General features: G+C 39.0%; 1 protein-coding gene across 1 annotated transcript in view; it reads right to left on the bottom strand.

Moving 5' to 3' along the window:
• The window catches only part of PDS5B (PDS5 cohesin associated factor B), a 97,689-nt gene that overhangs the window by 32,567 nt on the left and 43,876 nt on the right, over positions 1-21,246 (bottom strand). The window contains exons 10-18 of the mRNA XM_066619848.1: positions 20,031-20,125; positions 18,283-18,428; positions 16,177-16,328; positions 15,146-15,259; positions 11,512-11,593; positions 5,874-5,922; positions 3,781-3,920; positions 3,587-3,702; positions 2,382-2,487 (exon numbers count right to left, since the gene is read on the bottom strand). Of these exons, the coding sequence (XP_066475945.1) occupies positions 2,382-2,487; positions 3,587-3,702; positions 3,781-3,920; positions 5,874-5,922; positions 11,512-11,593; positions 15,146-15,259; positions 16,177-16,328; positions 18,283-18,428; positions 20,031-20,125 (1,000 nt within the window). The remainder of the gene's footprint in view (positions 1-2,381; positions 2,488-3,586; positions 3,703-3,780; positions 3,921-5,873; positions 5,923-11,511; positions 11,594-15,145; positions 15,260-16,176; positions 16,329-18,282; positions 18,429-20,030; positions 20,126-21,246) is intronic.

The raw sequence follows: 21,246 nt of genomic DNA, 5'->3' as shown, positions 1-21,246 counted from the left end.
AGAAGGCCAATTCTATGCTTGGGATCATTAGAAAAGGTATTGAGAACAAAACGGCTAATATTATAATGCCGTTGTACAAATCTATTGTAAGGCCACCAGTGGAGTATTGTGTCCAGTACTGGTCGCCACATCTCAAAAAGGATATAGTGGAAATGGAAAAGGTGCAAAATAGAGTGACTAAGATGATTACGGGGCTGGGGCACCTTCCTTATGAGGAAAGGCTACGGCGTTTGGGCCTCTTCAGCCTAGAAAAGAGGCGCCTGAGGGGGGACATGATTGAGACATACAAAATTATGTATGGGAGGGATAAAGTGGATATAGAGATGCTCTTTACACTCTCACATAACACCAGAACCAGGGGGAAAATCACTAAAATTGAGTGTTGGGAGAATCAGAACAGACAAAAAGAAAATATTTCTTTACTCAGCGTGTGGTTGGTCTGTGGAACTCCTTGACACAGGATGTAGTGAAGGCATCTGGCTTGAATGACTTTAAAAGGGAATTGGACAAGTTTCTGGAGGAAAAATCCATTACAAGTTACAAGCCATGATGCGTATGTGCAACTTCCTGATTTTAGAAATGGGCTATGGCAGAATGCCAGAATGCAAGGGAGGGCACGAGGATGCAGGTCTCTTGTTATCTGGTGTGCTCCCTGGGGCATTTGGTGGGCCGCTGTGAGATACAGGAAGCTGGACTAGATGGGCCTATGGCCTGATCCAGTGGGGCTGTTCTTAGCGGTATTAAAAAACATTGCGAGCAAAAGGTTTTATTTGACTTTATAATTTTGTTATTGTTGATGAGTGATTAGAGGATTGATTGTTGATGTGATGTATAGATAACTGAAAGTGAAAGTGATTTGTTTGATAACAGATATTTGAGCTTTACAGGGAGGAACCATGAAGTAAAACAGTGAAAGTGTGAAGCTCGTCAGTGTCGGAGACGGGACGTGGAAAATTAATACAAGAGGAATCGAAAGGGAAAGACTGGAAACAGACTATGCAAGTTAATATGGAAAAACTTGGCATTGGTACAGCAACAAATAAACCAATCTGTACAGACCCAATCCAGCGTAGATACTTTAACTAAACAATTCGATCAACTTATACAGAGACAACGTTAATGGAAATTCAGATGGATAGTGCAGCTTGAGTGGTGAGGATGCAAAATATACCAGAAGAGAAAGGAGAAGATATGTCACGACGGATTGTCAGATAAATATCAGAATGGATTGATACACCAATGGAGGAAATATCTAAAGAACTGGATTCAGTGAGAAGAGTGGGCACTTTTTAACTGAGAAAACATGAATTACCAAGAGAAATTTATGTGAAATTCATCAGAACCTTTTACAGAGATAAATTACTGAAGGCCTCACAGGAAAAGGATAGGTTAGTGGATGATAATAAAGTCAAAATTTTGAGACATGTTCCATGGAGAGTGAGGAAAAAGAGAGAAAATAATGAATGTGGCGGAAATGGACAAACTTTCAGAAATTTTGGATCACCAATGAAAACCGACACAAATTGAACAATGGAAACCTTTTTATGCTTGGTTGAAAATGAAGTTTTAGAAATATACGATAGGGCATTTAGATGATTGTACTACATATATAACTTGATATATGATAGATGAATGATGAATGAAAAATGATATTAAGAGGTAAATTTAGAAGAGGAAATTGATTAAGATATGTAATGATTTATTAGTTTCAGTGATATATGCTATATGATTTCCTGCACCCCTTTTGTGTAGTGGTGTGTTGTTTTTTGTGTTGCGTAGTGTGTTTGTTTATATTTGTTTTTGAAAAATATTTAAAAAATTAAAAAAGCTACTGTACCTATTTTTTTCTTTTTTTGAAATTTATGAGAATAAGATTCTCATTAATTATTCTTCTTTATTATATCATGATGTTTATTGCTTTTGTCAAATCTAACAAATTTAAAATTGTATCACTGGTGCAAAGAGACAGCTGTTCAAAGTTGCAATAATGAGCTCATTACAGCATGTCAATGACAGGTAGCAGCAAATGAAAGAATTCATAACAGCTTCTAAAGACTGAATCACAGGAGTAGCAGTATGTAGCTTAAAAATGCAGCCATCTTTTTTTCAGGTGATTCACAAGTTTTCTCTTGATATGTGAACCTGCATATATACTCCCATAACGAGATTTAAATTGAAATAAGTTAATGGTTTTCATGGTACTTTTCATCTCAGCTGAAGTAATTTGTTATGCTTGACTAATTCCAGAATGATAAAGGGTTTGCAGTGTCAAATTTCTTTCAGTGTCAAATTATCTAGAATCTGAAGCATCTTAATACATCTTTTTCTTAATATCAGAAAAAAACAGAATCTGTCTTCACTAAATGCCAGGAGATGTTTACCTTAAGCAATTCAAGACCTGCCCTGATTGCCTGATCAGTAGGGACACCTTCATCTTCATCATCAGCAGTTCCATCTATAGATTTGTTCACTTGTTTAATAAGAGCACTAAAAAAAAAAGAAGAAGAAGAGCTCAGGTTAATGAGTGATCAGTAATTTCTTAAGCAATTCGTGGTCACTAGTTCTATGCACACTGTTGTCACCAACACATAATTAATCCATTTTTGCCCACTGGTCCCTGTTGCATATATGCAACATTGGGCAGAAACGGCTCAAACAAACACTGCACTAGAATCTGAACTGTCAGTTTCTGATCTCACCACATTAAGCTGCTATACATTACTATTTGTACATTTTTCACAGACTACTCACAAGTGAACATCCCAAACGGAAAATCAATGCACAGAACTATTTCTAGGTAAAATACTAAGTAAAATAAATTACTGCTTTAAATTATTTTAGGTTATGCTGATTCTAAGTTAATATTAATAGATTAAAGTACAACTGCATGTGAAAGATTGTATTTTTTAAAGTTTGTATAAATTAAGAATTTGTATATTTTTCAAGTGGGTGCTTCTCTTTTTAGCAGGGGTAGAGTAACTGGCCTGCCTCACCTCAGCAGTGTCTTTTCTAATGACTGTCTGCTGGTGTTCTTTTGCATCTTTTGGAATGTGAGCCCTTTTGGGACAGGCAGACATTAGTTATTTGATTTTTCTCTGCAAACCACTTTGTGAACTTTCTGTTGAAAAACAGTATATAAATGTTAATAATAATAATAATAATAATAATACCACTTTTTAAAAAAGTTAACAATGTGGTTTACAATGTGAAATAAATGTTCTCTGTCCCAAACATGCCAACAATCTAAAAAGATGCAAAAGAAACTCCAGCAAACAGCCACTAGAAAAGATGCTATTAGAACAGCTGGATACTTGCTCTTCCTCAGCTAAATATAAGCAGAGTATAAAAAGTGCCTTTTTGCCCTGTTAGCAGCAGCTTCATTAGCTCAATATTAAACATTGTGATCAATAAACTAAACATATGACTGCCTCAGCTGTCAGAGCTTTTTTAACCAGTTGCATCAACTTATAACATAAGCTACAGGAGAAGAGTGTGAACCCTTACCATGATTTCAACACGTTCTTAGAATAATATCTGCTCTTACTATTTTAGAAATGTTTACCTTAAATTAATTAAAAAGATATACCTGATGGATTCTGTATCAATGTGCACAGGGGCTATCCTTTCCAGAAGGAACTTTATCATTTCCAGGAATGGATTTGTAGGTTGCTTGGGATTGCCCAACTTCTTTGTAATTTCTCGCTGCAACATTGATTGCAAAAAAGTTAGAAGACAGACAATTCCATGATCAAAACCAGATATTTTAGTATCTTCCCTTACCACACATCCTTCAGCCTGTTTGCATGAACATGTTGGGCTAACAAGCATTTCCAACTGATGCCTTATTTTGTTATCATCTTCAAGAACTTGAGTGAATTTCTTCATGAAATCCTGAGCTTTGCCAGGATCTGGCAAATTTCCTTTAAAAAGTAAAATGATAAATTACATGGAACTCAGTATTTTATTTTATTTTTAATAACTACTGTATAATTTTTGTAAGGTTTAGCTTTAATAGCCAGCTTTCACTATTGCTAGCATTTTTCACACATACATCCCATCGAAGCTCAAGGGGAATCCCCATGCTGATGCTTAACAGTACAGATGCCACTACCAGGTATGGAAATGAATAGAGCACCCTTATGCTTTCAGAACTTCATCTGCCATCAACAACTAAAAGGAGATTCATGCACTGATGATAATAATTTCAGAATTGGTACATGAATAGTTGCCATGCCTTTCATTCTCTTCTACCAATGTCCTTTTCTCACTCCTATGCCCCATCATACAATGATTCCGTTTTGCATGTGGTTTTATGTATGTGCATCATTGATCATGCCCCATCAGTCACAGAGAGGGGGAGAAAGGAGACATAAAAGGAAATGAAAGCTGTAACAGACTTGCATAGCAGTCCGTACAAAGTCAGGAAATCAAAATACAGAAAACTAGCTAAACATACTGCCACTCTACAAACAAGACCAGATTATTCAAAACCCCTAAATCCAGGAAAAAATCTGGATAGGCAGAATTTATCCCCACTTCAAAATCTAGGGGTAAAACAAAAATCTAGGGGTAAAACAAACCAGCAGACAAAATAGTTAGTCATATAATCAATATGAAAAAAGATATTTGAAACCACTGTAATACTCCATAATAATTTGATAGGAAATCTTAGGCAATTTGAGCAAACAGTGATGTTTCCAAGCGTTCAGTACGAAGGGACTGCATAAATTGCATAACACGTTATGCAGATTTTTAAATAACCCCTGAAGCTCTTCTAAGCAGGCGATACCATATGAATCAGTCAAAATACAATATCAAACGTTAAAGCCCTCATCTGCATATGTGTTACGAAATGGCACTCTGCATGAAGAAAACATGTTTCTGCCTATATTAAAAAATATCACTCTATATCAAACTGATTGTATAATACAATGTTTCCTAGGCTCCCAGGGGAGAAAGTGTCACAGGTAGAAGCATCACTCCTAGCACTTACATATGGATCAAACTGTACAGAATTCATATTAGACATGATTATTTAACAATGCAATTCACAAATAGGATTACTTTTTAATGGAGTCTAAACCTTAAACATCCCCACTTTCAAACAATCACTATCTCTAAATTGATGCTTGGATTTCTAACATAGGTGGTCCAACACAAGGCCTACAGACAACACGTAGCCTGTGAGGCCCTATGGCCCTGAAAATCCAGCCACAGCCCCCTCCACCTGTTCCATCTTAAAACTCTTCAATCTCCCTGCTGCACCATTCCGGCTTCTGGAGAAGCCTGAACGGTGTGGCAAGGTGATTGAAAAGCCCTGCTGCACCCACCTCCATGTCCTCTCCTAACATTCTGAGTCTCCCAAATGGTTTCAGCAGGCTCAGAATGCAGAAGTAATTGGCAATGACATTGTCATGTTACTGTCAATTACTTCTGGGTTAGCACAGCCGGGGGTCATGCACAGCCGGGGGTCGGGTGACTTCTTTATATAACTTACTTTAGTTCAGTGGTTCCCAAACCTTTTAGAACTGGGACCCACCTGAAAAAAAAGCTTTACCAACCACTCAGGACTCTGTGGTTATAACGGTTATTTGGCTATGGCACTTCCCCCACCCCAAGTAGCAGAATGTTTAACCTTGATGCACATAATCTAATCTAATTGTCTAGTCTAGTCATAGGCTAACTGTTAGTTTCGTGACCCACCAAACGGGACCCACTGGTTGGCAACAATTTGGGAACCACTGCTCTAGTTTGTTTCAAAAAGCCATTACCTTAAAATTAGGAAGTCTTTATTACCCATAGTTCAATGCTAAACTATTAACCAGGAACCAAGTTAATGTTAAGATAGTAAATTTAAAAATATTAAAACTTACTTGTTATTACCATCACTTTTGAAAATATAGATTTGCTACTGGCATCTGTCTGAAAATTAAGAAAAAACACTTTTCAAGGCGAAGACCAGATGATATAAATTCACAGGCCTGGTCCAGGCATCACAACATAGAATTGTGATTTAATCATGGTAATTCACTAACCTCAAGTTCCTACACAAGAGTGCATTTTAAACTTTTGATCTTGGCTTAGCACAAACTAGGATTTGTCATGGCAGCCAAACCCAGCAAATCAGATTGTCCTAACTATGAACATGAATGATGCTTAAAACAAGCCAGAATTTGCCAACATCATGTCACAGCCAAACCCAGTTTGTTTTAAACCAAAAATCAAAATTTTAAAATGTTCTCTACTTTTGCGAAAGCCTGAGGGTCACAAATACTGTGAGGAACCATGATTACTTCTTATTACATACAATAGCTGAACTAGACAAATGTCAAATACACTGATTTATAATACACATATCTTTTCAATAATATAACATATCTTTTCAATAATAGACAAGACTGTTATAGAAGTAGACAAGAATATAGAAGGAGGATTGTCAGAGTACACAGGTTCTCTTTAAACATTTATTTAGTTTATATCACACCTTTCTCCCCAAAGGGTATCCAAGGCAGATTACAAGAGTATGGAATACATATTAAAAAACCATAAAGTACACAGTAATAAATACAAAAGTGTAGGTACACACGCGTGCACACACAATATTAAAACTGACCAGTGGCAACGTAGCAACTATAAAACCATCAGTTGATTATTAATAAAAAACACACAATGAAAACACCCATAGAACCAGCAGACATTCACCTCAAAACACCTTGCTGAGGTCAAAAGCCCTTTCGGAACAGAAAGGTTGTTAGGTCTCACTGGAAATGTTCTAGAGAAGGAGCAGTTCTTATAATTATTATATTATAATAATAATATATTATTATATTATATTATTATTATCAACAACAACAACAACAACAACAACAACAACTATTTTTACCCCGCCTTTCTCCCCGAAGGGACTTACAACATATTAAAAACATAATTTAAAAACAAATAAAAACATCATAAAAAACAGCAGTCAGAATAAAAACTAGGTAAAAAGAGCATAGAGCAGCAGCAAGTCATAAAAGAATCAGGCCTGTAAAAATATTAAAAGATGTTAAAAAGATGTTAAAAGGCCGAGAACTCAGAAGGCTTGTTTAAACAGAAGGGTCTTCAGGCCTCGCCAAAAGGTCTCAAGAGAGGGAGCCATTCTTAAGTCAAGGGGAAGGGTTTTCCATAGCGTTGGTGCCACTACTGAGAAGGCCCAATCCAAAGGGGAGGGACTTCCATAAAGTGACACTACTGAGAAGGTTGTATTTCCTAGCCGCTGCCACCCTAACTACTCTCAGATACTCTCAGGAGCATCCTCTCAGATGACCAGAAAGAATGGGCTGGATTATATGGGAGAAGGTGGTCTCTAAAATATGATGGTGCCAAGTTTACAAGTCTACCTATATCCTGAATTGAGTCCAGAACCGAACTGCCAGCCAGTGCAGCTGCAAAAGCAGCAGTATGAGAGTCAAACCACCAAGTTCCAGCAGCCACACAAGCTGCCACATTCTCCACTAATTACAGCTTCTGAACCATCTTCAAGGGCAGCCACGTGTAAAACGCATTACAATAGTCTAATCTTGATGTCACCATGGCATGGACCACCACAGTCAGATCTGACTGATGCAGGTATGGCTGCTGCTAGCACACCAACCAAAGCTGGATAAAAGCACCCCTGATCACAGCCAATACCTGGCCATCCTGGAGCAGCTGTGAATACAGGAGTATTCCAAGTTGCAGACCTGCTCCTTCAGAGGGAGTACAACTCTATTCAAAGTAGGGCAATAGTCCAGTACCTGCTGCATACTTTAGATTGCTGCATACTTGCTGCAATCTTAAATACATTTACTCACAAGAAGTCTCACTTTTGTACAAATAGAGGATAGAATTGAGCCCCCAGACATTATCTTTCAAGAACCAACAACATTTCAGAATGGATCTTCCTGGTTTGGTCTCACTTTGGCCTCCAGTTCTCCCACACAGGCTGACAAGCAGCTCCATCTCTCACATGGAGGGCAACCAAGACGCTTCTAGCTCACACCAAGAGCAGGTGGAATCACTCAGCTCGGCTTGTCAGCTGCTTCAAGGTCTCACCATTCTCAGCCATTTAGAGAGCTACTGGTGTCCTCGAACTGGCGACCTTCTGATGTTATCTTCGGGCTAAGGGAGGCTCTACCCTCTAGACCAGACCTCCTGCCCCTAATGAGTAATCTTTTGCTAAAGTCCTTTCATTTTATTGTGTTAAGTGAATAGGCTAAATGTTTCTTGAAACAATACGCATGTTGTTCTGTTTTATAACACACATTTTATTACTGCTTTATCATAAATTGAGTAGTAATACTGCACTATTAACAATAGGAAACAATTACAAAAAAGAAGAATGAAAACAATATACAAAGAAGGCCAGGAATCACCCCTCTGAGTAATGTCATTCAGTAACATCATGCTTTCCAATTTTAATTTAAAATAAGAATTTGTAGAATTAATATTTGCAAAATCACAATTTCATTTGGTTTAGTTCTATTTCAGTACACAATTAACAGGTGCCATCCCTCCAATATTATGCTATTTTCATTCTTCCATTTTCCTTCTTCTCTATAAACTGCTGTGATTTTAAACAAATTATTCTTTATATAAATATAAAGACAAGCTATCAATACAAACTCCTCATACAATATTAACCTCTATCTATTAGCAGGAAAAAATATCGACAGCATGTCAGAAAGGGGTAGAGTACTTCGTGCAATGTAAACAAAATTGAGAACACACAAAAATTAAATTTTGGTGATGCAACTAATATGAGACAGCTGCCAGGAATAATTTCATTTTTCAATTTCCCTATTTTCATATCTCAAAATGTAAAATCTGGTCAAACAGCCAGTGAGATACTCATTTATTCACTGTCCTGTGCCAACTGCAAAGATGTGGAGGTTAATGTTTGCAACCTCAGTTGTCAACAGTTCCGGATCACAGTCTAGCTAACCTACAATACATCTCAAACAATTCAGCAAGAATGAGTTCCCATCCTACATTTTGAATCTGTCAGTTTTCTGTGTAAAGTCTTCTGGAGGATTAAGCATAAATGAGGCAATTTTAATAAAAAAATTAAGCTCTCCTATTCCTCATTGGTAAAACCAGGCAGCGTAAGGTGCTGGTTACCTGTCAGAATTCTGCATAATCTATTTTAATAGGTATGACAAGGAATTGTGATCTGTGCATCTCATACTCCTCCATACTGCCCTTAATACAAATGACCATTTTGATACCATTAAGAGACTGAAGAATATCAAACATCCCTTGACATTTCTAGAATGCTCCAATAGTCCACTATTCAGTCACTCTATGGTATAGAGCAGGGGTGCCCAAACTCCGGCCCTGGGGCCACTTGCGGCCCTTCAGGACTCCCAATCCGGCCCCAAGGGGGCCCCCAGTCTCCAATGAGCCTCTGGAGACTTGCTGGAGCCCACACTGGCCTGATGCAACTGCTCTCAGCGTGGCGGCCAACTGTTCGACCTCTCATGTGAGCTGTGGGACGAGGGCTCCATCCATGCTTGCTGTTTCACGTCTGTGATGCAGCAGCAGCAGCAAAGGAAAGGCTGGTCTTGCTTTGTGCAAGGCCTTTTATAGGCCTTGAGCTATTGCAAGACCTTTATTCATTCATATAAGTTCCATCTCTAATATATTCATTTATGTAAATTTATTCAAATTTGAAAAGTAAATTAATTCTTTTCTTCCTGGCCCCTGACACAGTGTCAGATGGATGATGTGGCCCTCCTGCCAGAAAGTTTGGACACCCCTAGTATAGAGTAACTTTGTAAGAAGAAATTATTCCACATTCTCAGTTTTATTGGCCAAGAAAGTGTCCCAGAAGAAGTAGAACAATGGAACTAAAGCAACTCTTAACTCTAAAGCAGTAATTGTCAACCTTTTTCATCTCACTGCATACTGACAAGGCATTAATGTTGTCAAGGCACACTGCACTGCCGGTGGGTGGCTCACATCACATTTCCCTGCTAATTTATTAATAATAAAAAAATTATTACTACTACTACTACTGTATTTATATACAGGTTTTCAACAAAAGTTTACAAAGCAGTTTACAGAGAAAAATCAAATAACTAATAGCTCCCTGTCCCAAAATGACTCACAATCTAAAAGACACAAAATACCAGCAGACAGCCACTAGAAAAGACACTGATGAAGTGAAAAGGGTCAGTTACTCTTCCCCTGCTAAATAAAAGAGGAGCACCCACTTGAAAAAGTGCCTCTTACCCAATTACCATCTCCCAAACTCCTGTGCACACCTGTGGACCATTTGCAGCACACCAATGTGCAACAGCACACTGGTTGAAAGTCACTGTTCCAAAGACAAGGAGTGTTTTCCAACATGTTTAGTACAATCAGACATCATAACTCAATCCTCTGCTTGCATATAAAGGACCTGAAATGGGTCTCTTACCTCCACTGGAGTTATAGACATTTTTCTAAACCAAGAAAACCCAGAGCCACAAGAGGAAGCTTTGACAAGAAAAAAAAATGTGAAGAATTTCTGGAAAGTACTTCCAAGAAGATGCATGTTTACTTATGATCCAAGTTTGATCTGGAGGGTAGGGGAACAGACCCTGTGAAAGACACAGTCTAAATTTTTCCCCTAACTGGCCATATTCAGCCACCATGTAAGTCAATTTTGTTAACCTTTTCATTTGAAACCAAATTAATTTTATTTACGTGTTTCCAACTCTGATTTCAGAATTCCCTAGGTTACTAAACCTTCATACGAATATAAAAATTTGTTTATAAGGAAGATGCCTTTACAACAGATTAAAGAAAATTGTATAGTTTATTCTTTAGTTACAGATTATATAGATATTCTGTACCTTTTCAAAGGGGAGAATTTGTTTGGAGTGCTCAAATCAGTGTTTCTGCTTTCTGATTTCATGGGAAACTCTGCTTTAAGGAACAAGGATACTTTAAATTTACTGCCCAATCCTAAAGGTGGCACTGCCGCTGGGTGCAGCAGTGCTGAAATGGCTACTGCTGCACCAAGCAGCCCTGCAGCAGCTACTGGAGCTCTCCTTGGGGAAAGACCCAAGCTCTGCAATGGGGCTTCTCAAGTCTGCACCGGCTACTTTGCCAGTGCAGACTTGAGAGACTCCTTCTTCGGCCCAACACATAGTTCAGGATCCCTCCCGTCCAAATTTAACATTCTGTTTTCTATTAAGAACATAAGAACATAAGAACAGCCCCACTGGATCAGGCCATAGGCCCATCTAGTCCAGCTTCCTGTATCTCACAGCGGCCCACCAAATGCCCCAGGGAGCACACCAGATAACAAGAGACCTCATCCTGGTGCCCTCCCCTAACATTTTCAGTGTTAATGTTAGATAAATGTTTCAGAGAAAAGAACTGCTTCATCTCTATTGTTTTCCAGTTTTCCCAAAACTCATATTGCTGACACTAAAAACAATAAAACTTGACTGCAGCAGGTTGAAAATCTAAACTAACAAAATTTAAACAAAGAAATAAGCTTACTTTGGGCTGCTTGATTAAGTCAACCAAATCCTTTACTTGGTGGCGCAGCAGATTTTGACATTTCCACATTTCATTCAATGCCCTGAAATAAAATAGTAATAAATACTAGACAAAGAGCATTCATTGCAACTTGCTGAACTGTGTTGTGTGTTAAGAAACTCCTAGGAAATACTTAGCCTTAGATAAGTATCCAAATTAAATAAATCACTGGCAACCAGTAAGAACACTTGCCTAAGTATTAAAAAAACTAATCTCTAACTAGAAAAAAAAATCAGGAAGTTGTACAGTCAACAAGAACATTAGGTTGTTTCCTAAATTTAAATAGTTATGTCTAAGGAAAGTTGTCAAGGGTAACTAAATTTAGGATACAACACAACAGTTGTATAGAACTACTTCTCAAGATGACCAGTCATATCATTCCTTCATTTTAGAAAAAATGGTCTGGAACGAATGGCATCCAGCTCTGAAACACAATCATGGTTAATCTGAGTAAAACTACTTCAAAACTCAGAATTTGAAACCATGTTTTGAAGCAAACTATGCAAAATATGGTTACAAAGGAACCCAAGTTGAGTTACTTATTTAAATTATATGGCTGTTACATCCCAAATCTATCTTTAAAAGACCTCAAGGCGGATAACAAATCTGGATAAATACACAACAACAAACTGAATTTTTATTTCAATTATTTACATCTTGCCTCTCTCTCACGACATAAATGGATCACTCAAATGTTTCAAGAATTGCTGATGATTAACGTCAGCACACATGTAACTCTAAACCACAATAAACATCAAGGGAAGGGATAAGATTCACTCTGGAAAAGGGAAAAAGGACTGCAATTCAGGTGTGCTTCTTGATTTACAAACCACTGTTAACAGGGAGCCCACTTCCCATCCACTGTTCCTTCTAATGCAGTGGTTTTCAAACTGGGGCGTCGCAATGCCCCAGCCTGAAGGCCCTGGCCTCTGCCACCTTAAGGGCAGGGAGGAGGCAGCAACATGATCTCCAGAATCGCATCACTAACGGAGGGCGGAGGGACTCCGCCAGTCCCTGCAGCAGCTGTCCTTGGGTGCAGGGAGCCCTGCCCAAGTGTCTGCAGGGCTCCCCAGGCTTCTAAAAGTGAAAGTGGAGCGATCACACTCCACTTCTGATTTTGCGGAGGTGGAGCACGATTGCTCCACTTTCACTTTTGACAAACTGAGGAGCCCTGCAGAGGCTCACGCAGGACTCCCCGCACCCCAGGACAGCTGCTGCAGGGACTGATGAGTACATCCCAGTCCCTGAAGCTTCCTCCCCCCCCCCCGCCCCCACCAAGACTTACTGCGGTTCAAACTCTCCCTGAGTGTTTGAAAACCACTGGTCTAATGAGTCCATGCCAGTACATGGACCCCCTCAGTAGTTACATAGTGTCGTGACCTTGTTGCAATGTTACCTCTGGATATTTGGCAATGATGTCATCACCAAATGTCCGAGTTACAGAGCTCCATGCTGCTCATCTAGCAAGTGCGTGGCCACTCAGCTGTGTCCCCTCTAAGACCTGGTGTTTCAATGTGCGCAAAATGCACTTTTCTTCAACAGGAAGTACAATTAAAACAAAAATGGCTCTCTTCTGCATTTTTTGCCATTTCAGAAGCAGCAGTATGTGTCCCTAAAGCAGCGGGTACCGAACCCTGACCCACGGGCCAGATCTGGCGCCTGCTGCAATCCTTCCATGGTGTTTACCGTTCCACCAGGGAGCCTCCGCAAAACGAGAAGACTGTTTGCCCCTATTCTTCTCACCAGTCTGCCGCTTCTGGGTTCCGTCGCCCCAGCAGGTTTTTAATCCAGATTTCTGGGCAGACACAACTAGCTGGTACAAACATTGGAGGCAAATGGAAGAGCTTTGACGAGGCTCCCAGGTAGAACAGTAAGCACCACCCGCACCAGGGAAGCCTTTGCCGGTGCACAGTGGTTTCCACTTTGGAAACTACTGCCCTAAAGCATGGGTAAGTAGGTAACAGCCCACTCAGGAAATTCTCAGATCACCTGGTATGAGCCTGAAGCTTTATGCTTAGTGTTCATGAAACAGTCTGCTCAGAGATATTAAATAACTTCATGACAGGAATTATTAATTAAAATCTAATTAACGCTCAAGTATATGGTAGCAGCATGTCACCTACTGAATTCAACTATCGAATATGGTCAAATTTTGAGTCTCTCATGTGTATCAGAACTGAAAATACACAACAATAGTTAGTTGAGCAGGCATTTTAGATGCACTGTCAACCAGTTTGCAACCACAAAGAAAACAACTAAGTTTTCAGTTAGTTCCAGCCTGAACATATCTGTAATGTTTTTGAAAAAGCCCTAGAAAATTGTAGCAAACAATAAAAATATATATTTTTATATATAAAAAGGAAGAGGAAGAGAATGTTATGTAAAATATCCAAAGCATCATCCAATTTTTCTTCTTTTTATTTTATATTTTTGTAAAACTAACCACATAAAAAAGGGAGAAGAAATAACACTCGGAAGCATTCCATTAGTGATGCAGCTAAAAAATGGGGGCTGAAAAGAAACTGAGTGAAGGGACATTCTTACTGCCTTCAAGGCACCCAGTGTGCAAGGGGTTTTGCCACTCACAGGCAGGAATACAACACTCTACAAAATTCTAGAAGCAACCAAAGCACAAAACTCCACTATGTAAGGTTGTACAGAAACCACAAAAAAATTACAGGTCATGCCTCATTATCCACTGGGATTCTGTTCTGGAACCCCTAGTGGATACCAAATCAGTGGAAAAATAGCTTTAAAGAACTACTTCCAGGTTTCTTGCTCCTCTGTTGTCATCCCTGAATGCATTGGTATTAACACTATACCGCATTCAGCCACTAGATGGGGTGAATAATGGAATGAAATTATAATTACTGAGTTTAACAGTGCAAAGGTAGGAAATTGGACTTCGGTGCTTTTTTCCTTGTTACAAGGCATTTAAAGGTAGACCTGAGTATCAGTGGTGTGTCAAATCAGTGGATACCAAGGTCCCACCTGCACAACATAAGCAACTGCAGTCTTGTAGCCTTTTCTCAAGACATTGTCTTGAGATCTTGCTATGCTATAATACACCTGTTTCTCATGTTTGTTTGTTTTTGTTGTTGTTGTGGCTTAAGCTTATGATTAACATATTGACTTCAGATTCTCAAGTTGCCAAAAATCAGGAAAGCCAACCACAGTTTTAGCTGGAATTTATACAGTTAGACTTATAAAGTTCTGACATAAAGAGTGCATATGCGTGCGTTTCTAAGGATAAGAGATTTCATCATGGGTTGTATTCTAAGTTACAATTCCGTTTGCATGCACACAAGTGGTAGCACAAAGTTCTTGTGCACAGAAATCAGAATGGAATCCTGACTTTGCATTTGTGTTCTGCAATGTGTTATCTTGTGCAATGTACAACACACATAAAACTGTCAGCACCTCACTGTTGTGCAATTTCTTTTACATGCAGAAGAACACAAAATGCCACCTTATTTCTGCATCCATTGATCTAATATAAAGATGCAGATTACGCAAGTGTAAATTCTCCAACATTAAGAACTATATTAGCATTGAAAAATTTATATTCGCGTTACATTTATCAAATGAAACGTACTTAACAGCATTTGAATCCAGGGTTGCATAAAGGTAGTATAAGCATTTCATTCTCTCGTTTGTTTCCAAATTGTGTGGCACCATGTACTGAGCAAAGATCCGTTCAACCAGCAGCCTAAATAGAGGAAAATCAATAATAAGCTTCAGTTTTAAAACTAGCACAATTAACAAACTGAATACAAATTTATTGAAATGAGGTCATGATTAGATGCATACAAAACAGATTTACTAATTTTATCCTATACTGATTAAAAAGCATTAAACACGTTTATAAACAAAGGTAGCAAAACTAATCAGAAAAAGTTTAGAAAACTGAAAATGAATTACATTCCACTAACCCTATAAAAATAATAGTTATAAGTAGCTTAATGTTCCCCATCTTTTATGACAAACATTTACAGAATCTATCTTAAAACACAAAGTATTTTTAGGTATTCATTTGATTAAACAAACTATGTAGATTTAGAATAGGGGTATGATTATGGAAGACAATGCAGAGAGATCTCTCAGTCACGGCCAAGGATACGTGAATGTAAGTAGTTCTGTATTTTGAGGGCTCCTAGTCAAGATGTACAACTACAACACCCTCCTGGGCACATTACTGTATAACAGGGGTGTCAAACTCATTTCATACAGTGGACCGAATAGCATTCATGATGCCTGCTGAGGGCTGAAAGCGAGGTTAAAGAAGTGATGTCATGTAGCAAGTCATAACCAAGCACTTTTTTCTCACTTAGGAACTCATTACCTGCAAATGATGGAAGAGAAAATACACTAATCTTGATCATATTTTAAGATATAGGAAAGCCAATTATCATGTGACCTGCCCTTTCAACAATGACACCTCAGCACAGCTCAGCGACTGGTGCTTGGAGAGCCTAAGTTCCATGGGCCACATCCAGCTCCCAGCTCCCTTATGTTTGACACCCCTGGCATAACACGTTGTGTATTTTTCCCGGATTGCTGCCTGAGCCTTTTCTTCCTTCATTGTTATCAGGTACTTGGTGGTACTCAGGGCAAAAGCTAACCTACCGATCATCAATACTGTTTTGATAATATATATGCAGCAGCTTGTCCTTGATCCAAGCAATCTGTTTTGCAGCTTCTTTCCCAGCTTCTGATTGCAATGAATATTTCTTGTATATCTGTGCAAGTCCCATCATTGCTTCTTTTCTCACTCTCCACTAAAAACATACAAGTATTAAGTCTTAAAGAGATGTAATTTTTTTAAATATGCTGCTACAACATTCCAAATTATACCAGTGGTTCCCAAACTTTTCAGAGGCCCTAGAGGCCACTGCCTGATTTATAAATGTCAAGGAGAGTGGCTACAATGATAATTGGGCAGCAGTGCTCCCCCCACAGCAGCTTGTTTAACCCTTGATGCGCATAGCCTAATTGCCTTGTCAGTTTCGGGACAGAGTCACAACCAACTGGTGGATCCCAGACCCACAGTTTGAGAATCGCTGAAAGACACCATATTCAAGAGTTTGCTACCATAGGAATTCAAATATATAAAATAATTATCCAAAGAATGCAATAGTGTACTGAACTTTTTTTAAAAAACAGCTACATTTGACATTAATTATCTTGTCAAAAATAAAGATACAGAGACAAATCAATAAGTAACAACATACAATTTGATAAAGAATGCCTTCTCTACTTTTGCTACCGATGTGCTAAGGTTAGCTAGAAGGCTGCGGTCATTTTGGTAACAGACTGCAGGCATCAAAATCATAGTTCAGATTACCACAAACAACCCATGGTGAGCCTCAGACTCATACATTTTCCCTTGCCTTTTCTGCTTTTCCACATGCGAGAGAAAGTGAGTAAAATCTTTGATTTCGAGCCTAATCCTATCCAACTATGCAGTACCGATGCAACTGCAAAGCTGCTGCCTTTCCTTGAGGAGGCCTCCATGACTTCCTCCCTCCACCACAGGTGCAACATACACCCTACTGGCACAGCTGCATCAGCATTAGAAAGTTGGATAGGATTGGATCCGAAGTCAGGTTCTTACTACATATGAACACACAAAACTGTTTTTACTCTGATTTTAGTCAGAAAACGGCTTGTATTAACTAGAGAAAGACTAAAACCAGTCCCCTGAATTCATATGTAAAAACTGGTTTAGTCAAAAGTTAATGTAGAAGCTTTCCCTCTCCTCCTCCTAAGTGTTGAGGAGGAAGCATTTGGGCCCAAGGCTTACTGAAACACGTCATAGTACTAAAATCATGGTTTAGCATTATGTTGCAACTCAGAAAACATAGTTTGCAAGAGGTTCTCAAACGACATTTGGAAGCCAGTCTGCAAATATATTTGTGCTAACTGTAGCTTTCCATTACATAATTTTCCAGTCTCTGAATACCTGCTGCAGGGAAGCAACAGTGGAAGAGACATTTGTTTTCTTCTTCTGCCTGCGAACATCCCAGAGGCATCTGGTTAGCCTTTGCGGGAATCAGGATGCTAACTTGATAGCCTTTTGGACTGATACAGCAGGATTCTACTTATGTATGTCTAAATTCACAAACGACATTTATGACCCTTCCTCAGCCTCAGGTGTTGCTGCATCATGGAACTGGAATGAACTTCTGAAGCTGACTGCCAAGTAAACTGGAACAAAAAAAGCAGACAGCTTTAAACTATGGTTTGCCTGCTTTAACGGCACATTTGCAACCCTCCCAGGTTGTCGCAAGGGACTTGCACAGACCCAGGGTGCACTTAGGATTATGCCCTAAAACAGCCTTGTGTGAGAAAGAAGGCAGGACACAATACATATCTAAAACTTAGTAATATGTGAAGCAGCCCTAAGTTTTAGATATGTATTATTCTGCAAAATCTAGGATGCATGCATTCTTTGTAGCAATGATTTTGCAGAAAATTCATGTGTTGTGAATAAGTTTTTTGCTATATTCAAAAGAGGTCTGCAGATTTTTCGTGCTCTTTCATGATTATGTAATCCCATAATTTAGGAAATGCAGAAGGGGGTAGGTGTGGATATGGCTTGTGCTAAGCAGATAGTCACTGTGGATACATTGTGACTATTCTTGTGAGAGATTTTAACAGATAAATTTTTCACATGCTGAATAAGTTCCCCAGTCTCAGATTCATGATCAAGTAACATGCACAATTACTTACCCGTTTGTCGAGTGTTCGCTCTCTAACAAAGTTAAGTAGATGATCATTAACAAGCAAGAGATCTTTCTTGGCAGCTGTAACTATCGATACAATAACATCATGCCTAATGGCTTCTTCAGGGTCATGAGACCGCACTTTAAGATATTCTGTACAGAAAAGACACTGTAATTAAAAACTCATACAGGGAGCAATCCTAACCCTTTATGTCAGTGCTTTCCAGCACTGACATAAGGGCAATGCAGCTCTGAGGTAAGGGAACAAACATTCCCTTACTTTGAGGAGGCCTCCATGAGTGACACCCAACTGCAGGATGCAGCACAAGTCCCACTGGCACTGCTATGCCAGTGCTGAAAAGCACTGACATAAGAGGTTAGGATTGCGCCCACAGTTAGATTTAATATCCATCACCTAAACTGATACAGACTGCTGTTGGCACAATGGTCCTAGAAAATATGATACAGAAGCTTGTATAACAAAAATATATCACTCTATCAATTTCATACTTCATCTTAATATGCTAGTAGTTTGTTATAATCAAATATATTATGCACAAAACATTTCCAGTCATGAAAAAAGCCAATTTAATCATTCTGCAGGCAGTGTTCTTGTCCAACAGCAGTTGAGGGCCTGACACCTGATAAAGAGCTTTTCTGTCCTAATGACACTCCCCAGCACACAGAAAAGAAATAAAGCAAAGCACATTTTCACACTTTCCATCTCCATCAATCTTTTTGTTTATAGCACATAGTCTATAGTTTGTCACAGGCAGCCAATTGCCCTCAAGGGCCATGAGCCAGAAGATAGCGCACCCCAATATATGATGGAAAGCACCACATGAGAAAACAACATTTGGCTCGTGGTTTTTTATACATACATCCAAATCTGTTTTGAATTAATAATATGGTCAAAATCACAATGAAGTCAGTCTTAATCTAGCTTTGCAAAGTTAAGGACCACTCTTATCATTTTTTTTTAAGAGAGAGGTAAGTACTAGAATTAGCTTTAAAAACTCTTCCACCAACAAGACACAGTTTCAAATTGTTTTAAGCTGGAAGTAAACAGAAAATTATTTTGACGTTGATGCTCAAGCATCAACACATGCAAGCTCTTAAGAAATATCACTAAAATATCAAATCACACCTTTTAGTGGCAGAATGGGAAAGTTAAAGTTTTCAAACATGCACAAAGAACAGTGAAGAACATTCTTTTATTATATAATAGTAACCTGGCTTAAATATACTTTTTCATGCCTAACGTTCAATAAGTGAGCTACAAGTAACCCAGAAATATTTTTAATTACATATGTAAACAGATTAAAACATCTGTGATTTTGGAAAATATAAAATTATTGGGCTTGATCTCAAAGAATCCTTGGGATTAGTGTGCAATACTGTGTGGAGTGTGGGTGCAATGGAAAATCCCTGGAAAACAGGACACAAGCATCCTCTGTAAGTGGGACATCCTGCACCCGTGTTAATTGTAATAGAGTATAATACACTGGATGTCACTCACACTCTTATTTAAACATTATGGTCACATTACAACACGTGCCTTGGGGCTTCTGAGGCAGAACCAGGTAACAGGAAGCCATGCCACTCTATCACATGTAGAAGAGAGTACTAGGTTCTTTGTCAATGCACTGTTCCAACCATATGAAAACACACTATAACTTTTTGAAACCTCAACGGAGTAGCTTCATTCTAAAAAACAGAATGGGAACAATAGCTCTTCTGTAGATTTACTTATACCTGTTAAATCTTTTGCTAGATCTGGATGGTTCATAAGGCAATGACTTGCAAATTTCACACATTCAAGACGAATAGGTACATGGATGTCATTAAACCTGTTTTAAAACAAAAAACAGCACATTTACAACAACCATATTATCCCTAATTTCAATTATCATCAAGAGATTGTGTCTGTCTTTTAAAGATAAAAGGCCCAATAACATTATTAATAATGAGTTTATAATGAAGCTTACCAGCTCATTTTCTATTGATTTCATAGAATCTTTACACTTCCCTTAATAAGAAGTTCCTCTACTTAAAGACAGGTTAGGTTTCAAGGGTCTACCTGTGAGCTATTTTGCTCAAGTCCAATGCCCACTTGAATATTTACTTAATTATAGAACTCTGCATACAAAGTTACAGCAGGAGTCAAGGACACAGTTTCCCTTTATGAGTTTCTCAGGGCCCACTTCTTCTAGTTCAATTTCCCATGTTCCTTGAAAAGCTACTATGAAGAAAAAATTGCCCCCGAGATGTCATCCAATGCAGTACAGAAAGCTGTAGACTGAAGCAGAAATTCAGAGCACCATTGCTTCTGAGAACCATTTGGCATAGTCTCTGGGTACCTGCCCTCAAATACAAAGTGCTTATGAACAATGACTAACAGCCCAATCTTGAGCTGCTGGTGCGCGGGTTTGCAACGGCGTTGAAAACGGCTGCTGTAATGGAAGATCAGAAAATCATCAGGTGGATGATGTGATGTTGACAGCAATTCCCATGTTTTGACAGCTGGTTGACAGCTCTGGGAAGGGCAGGGCTGTAATCCACAGCTGTAATCAATCAAGGCCAATGGAGACCTGAGCTTCACTTGACCTTGATGGGACTTTGAATGGACATGGACTGAAAAGATGGCTCACCTGAGCCTAATTTGGACTTAACAAGGGGCTAACACAGTAGCTCACAGCTGAGCTGCATTTTGGATAATGGGACATCCAAGGAATAAAAGGCAGCTTCAGAAGGAACCCAAAGCTGCCTGACCCAGAACTACGGCATCAAGACCTATGGAACGGACATACCAGGAGAAGGGGACTGCCAGGACCCTGCTGGAGGTCTCTGACACAGAGGAAGTGACTCTGCTGCAGTGGGCTGCTACAGGAAGGATTGGACTGCAAAAGACTGGGCTGGACTGTGCTTTGGACACTGGACTGGAGGCTTTGGACCTTTACCCACTAAGTTA

This window comes from Tiliqua scincoides, chromosome 3 (assembly GCF_035046505.1).
Source record: "Tiliqua scincoides isolate rTilSci1 chromosome 3, rTilSci1.hap2, whole genome shotgun sequence".
Lineage (NCBI taxonomy): Eukaryota > Metazoa > Chordata > Lepidosauria > Squamata > Scincidae > Tiliqua > Tiliqua scincoides.
The sequence above is the reverse complement of the archived record's forward strand: the minus strand, read 5'-3'. Positions and strand labels throughout refer to the sequence as shown.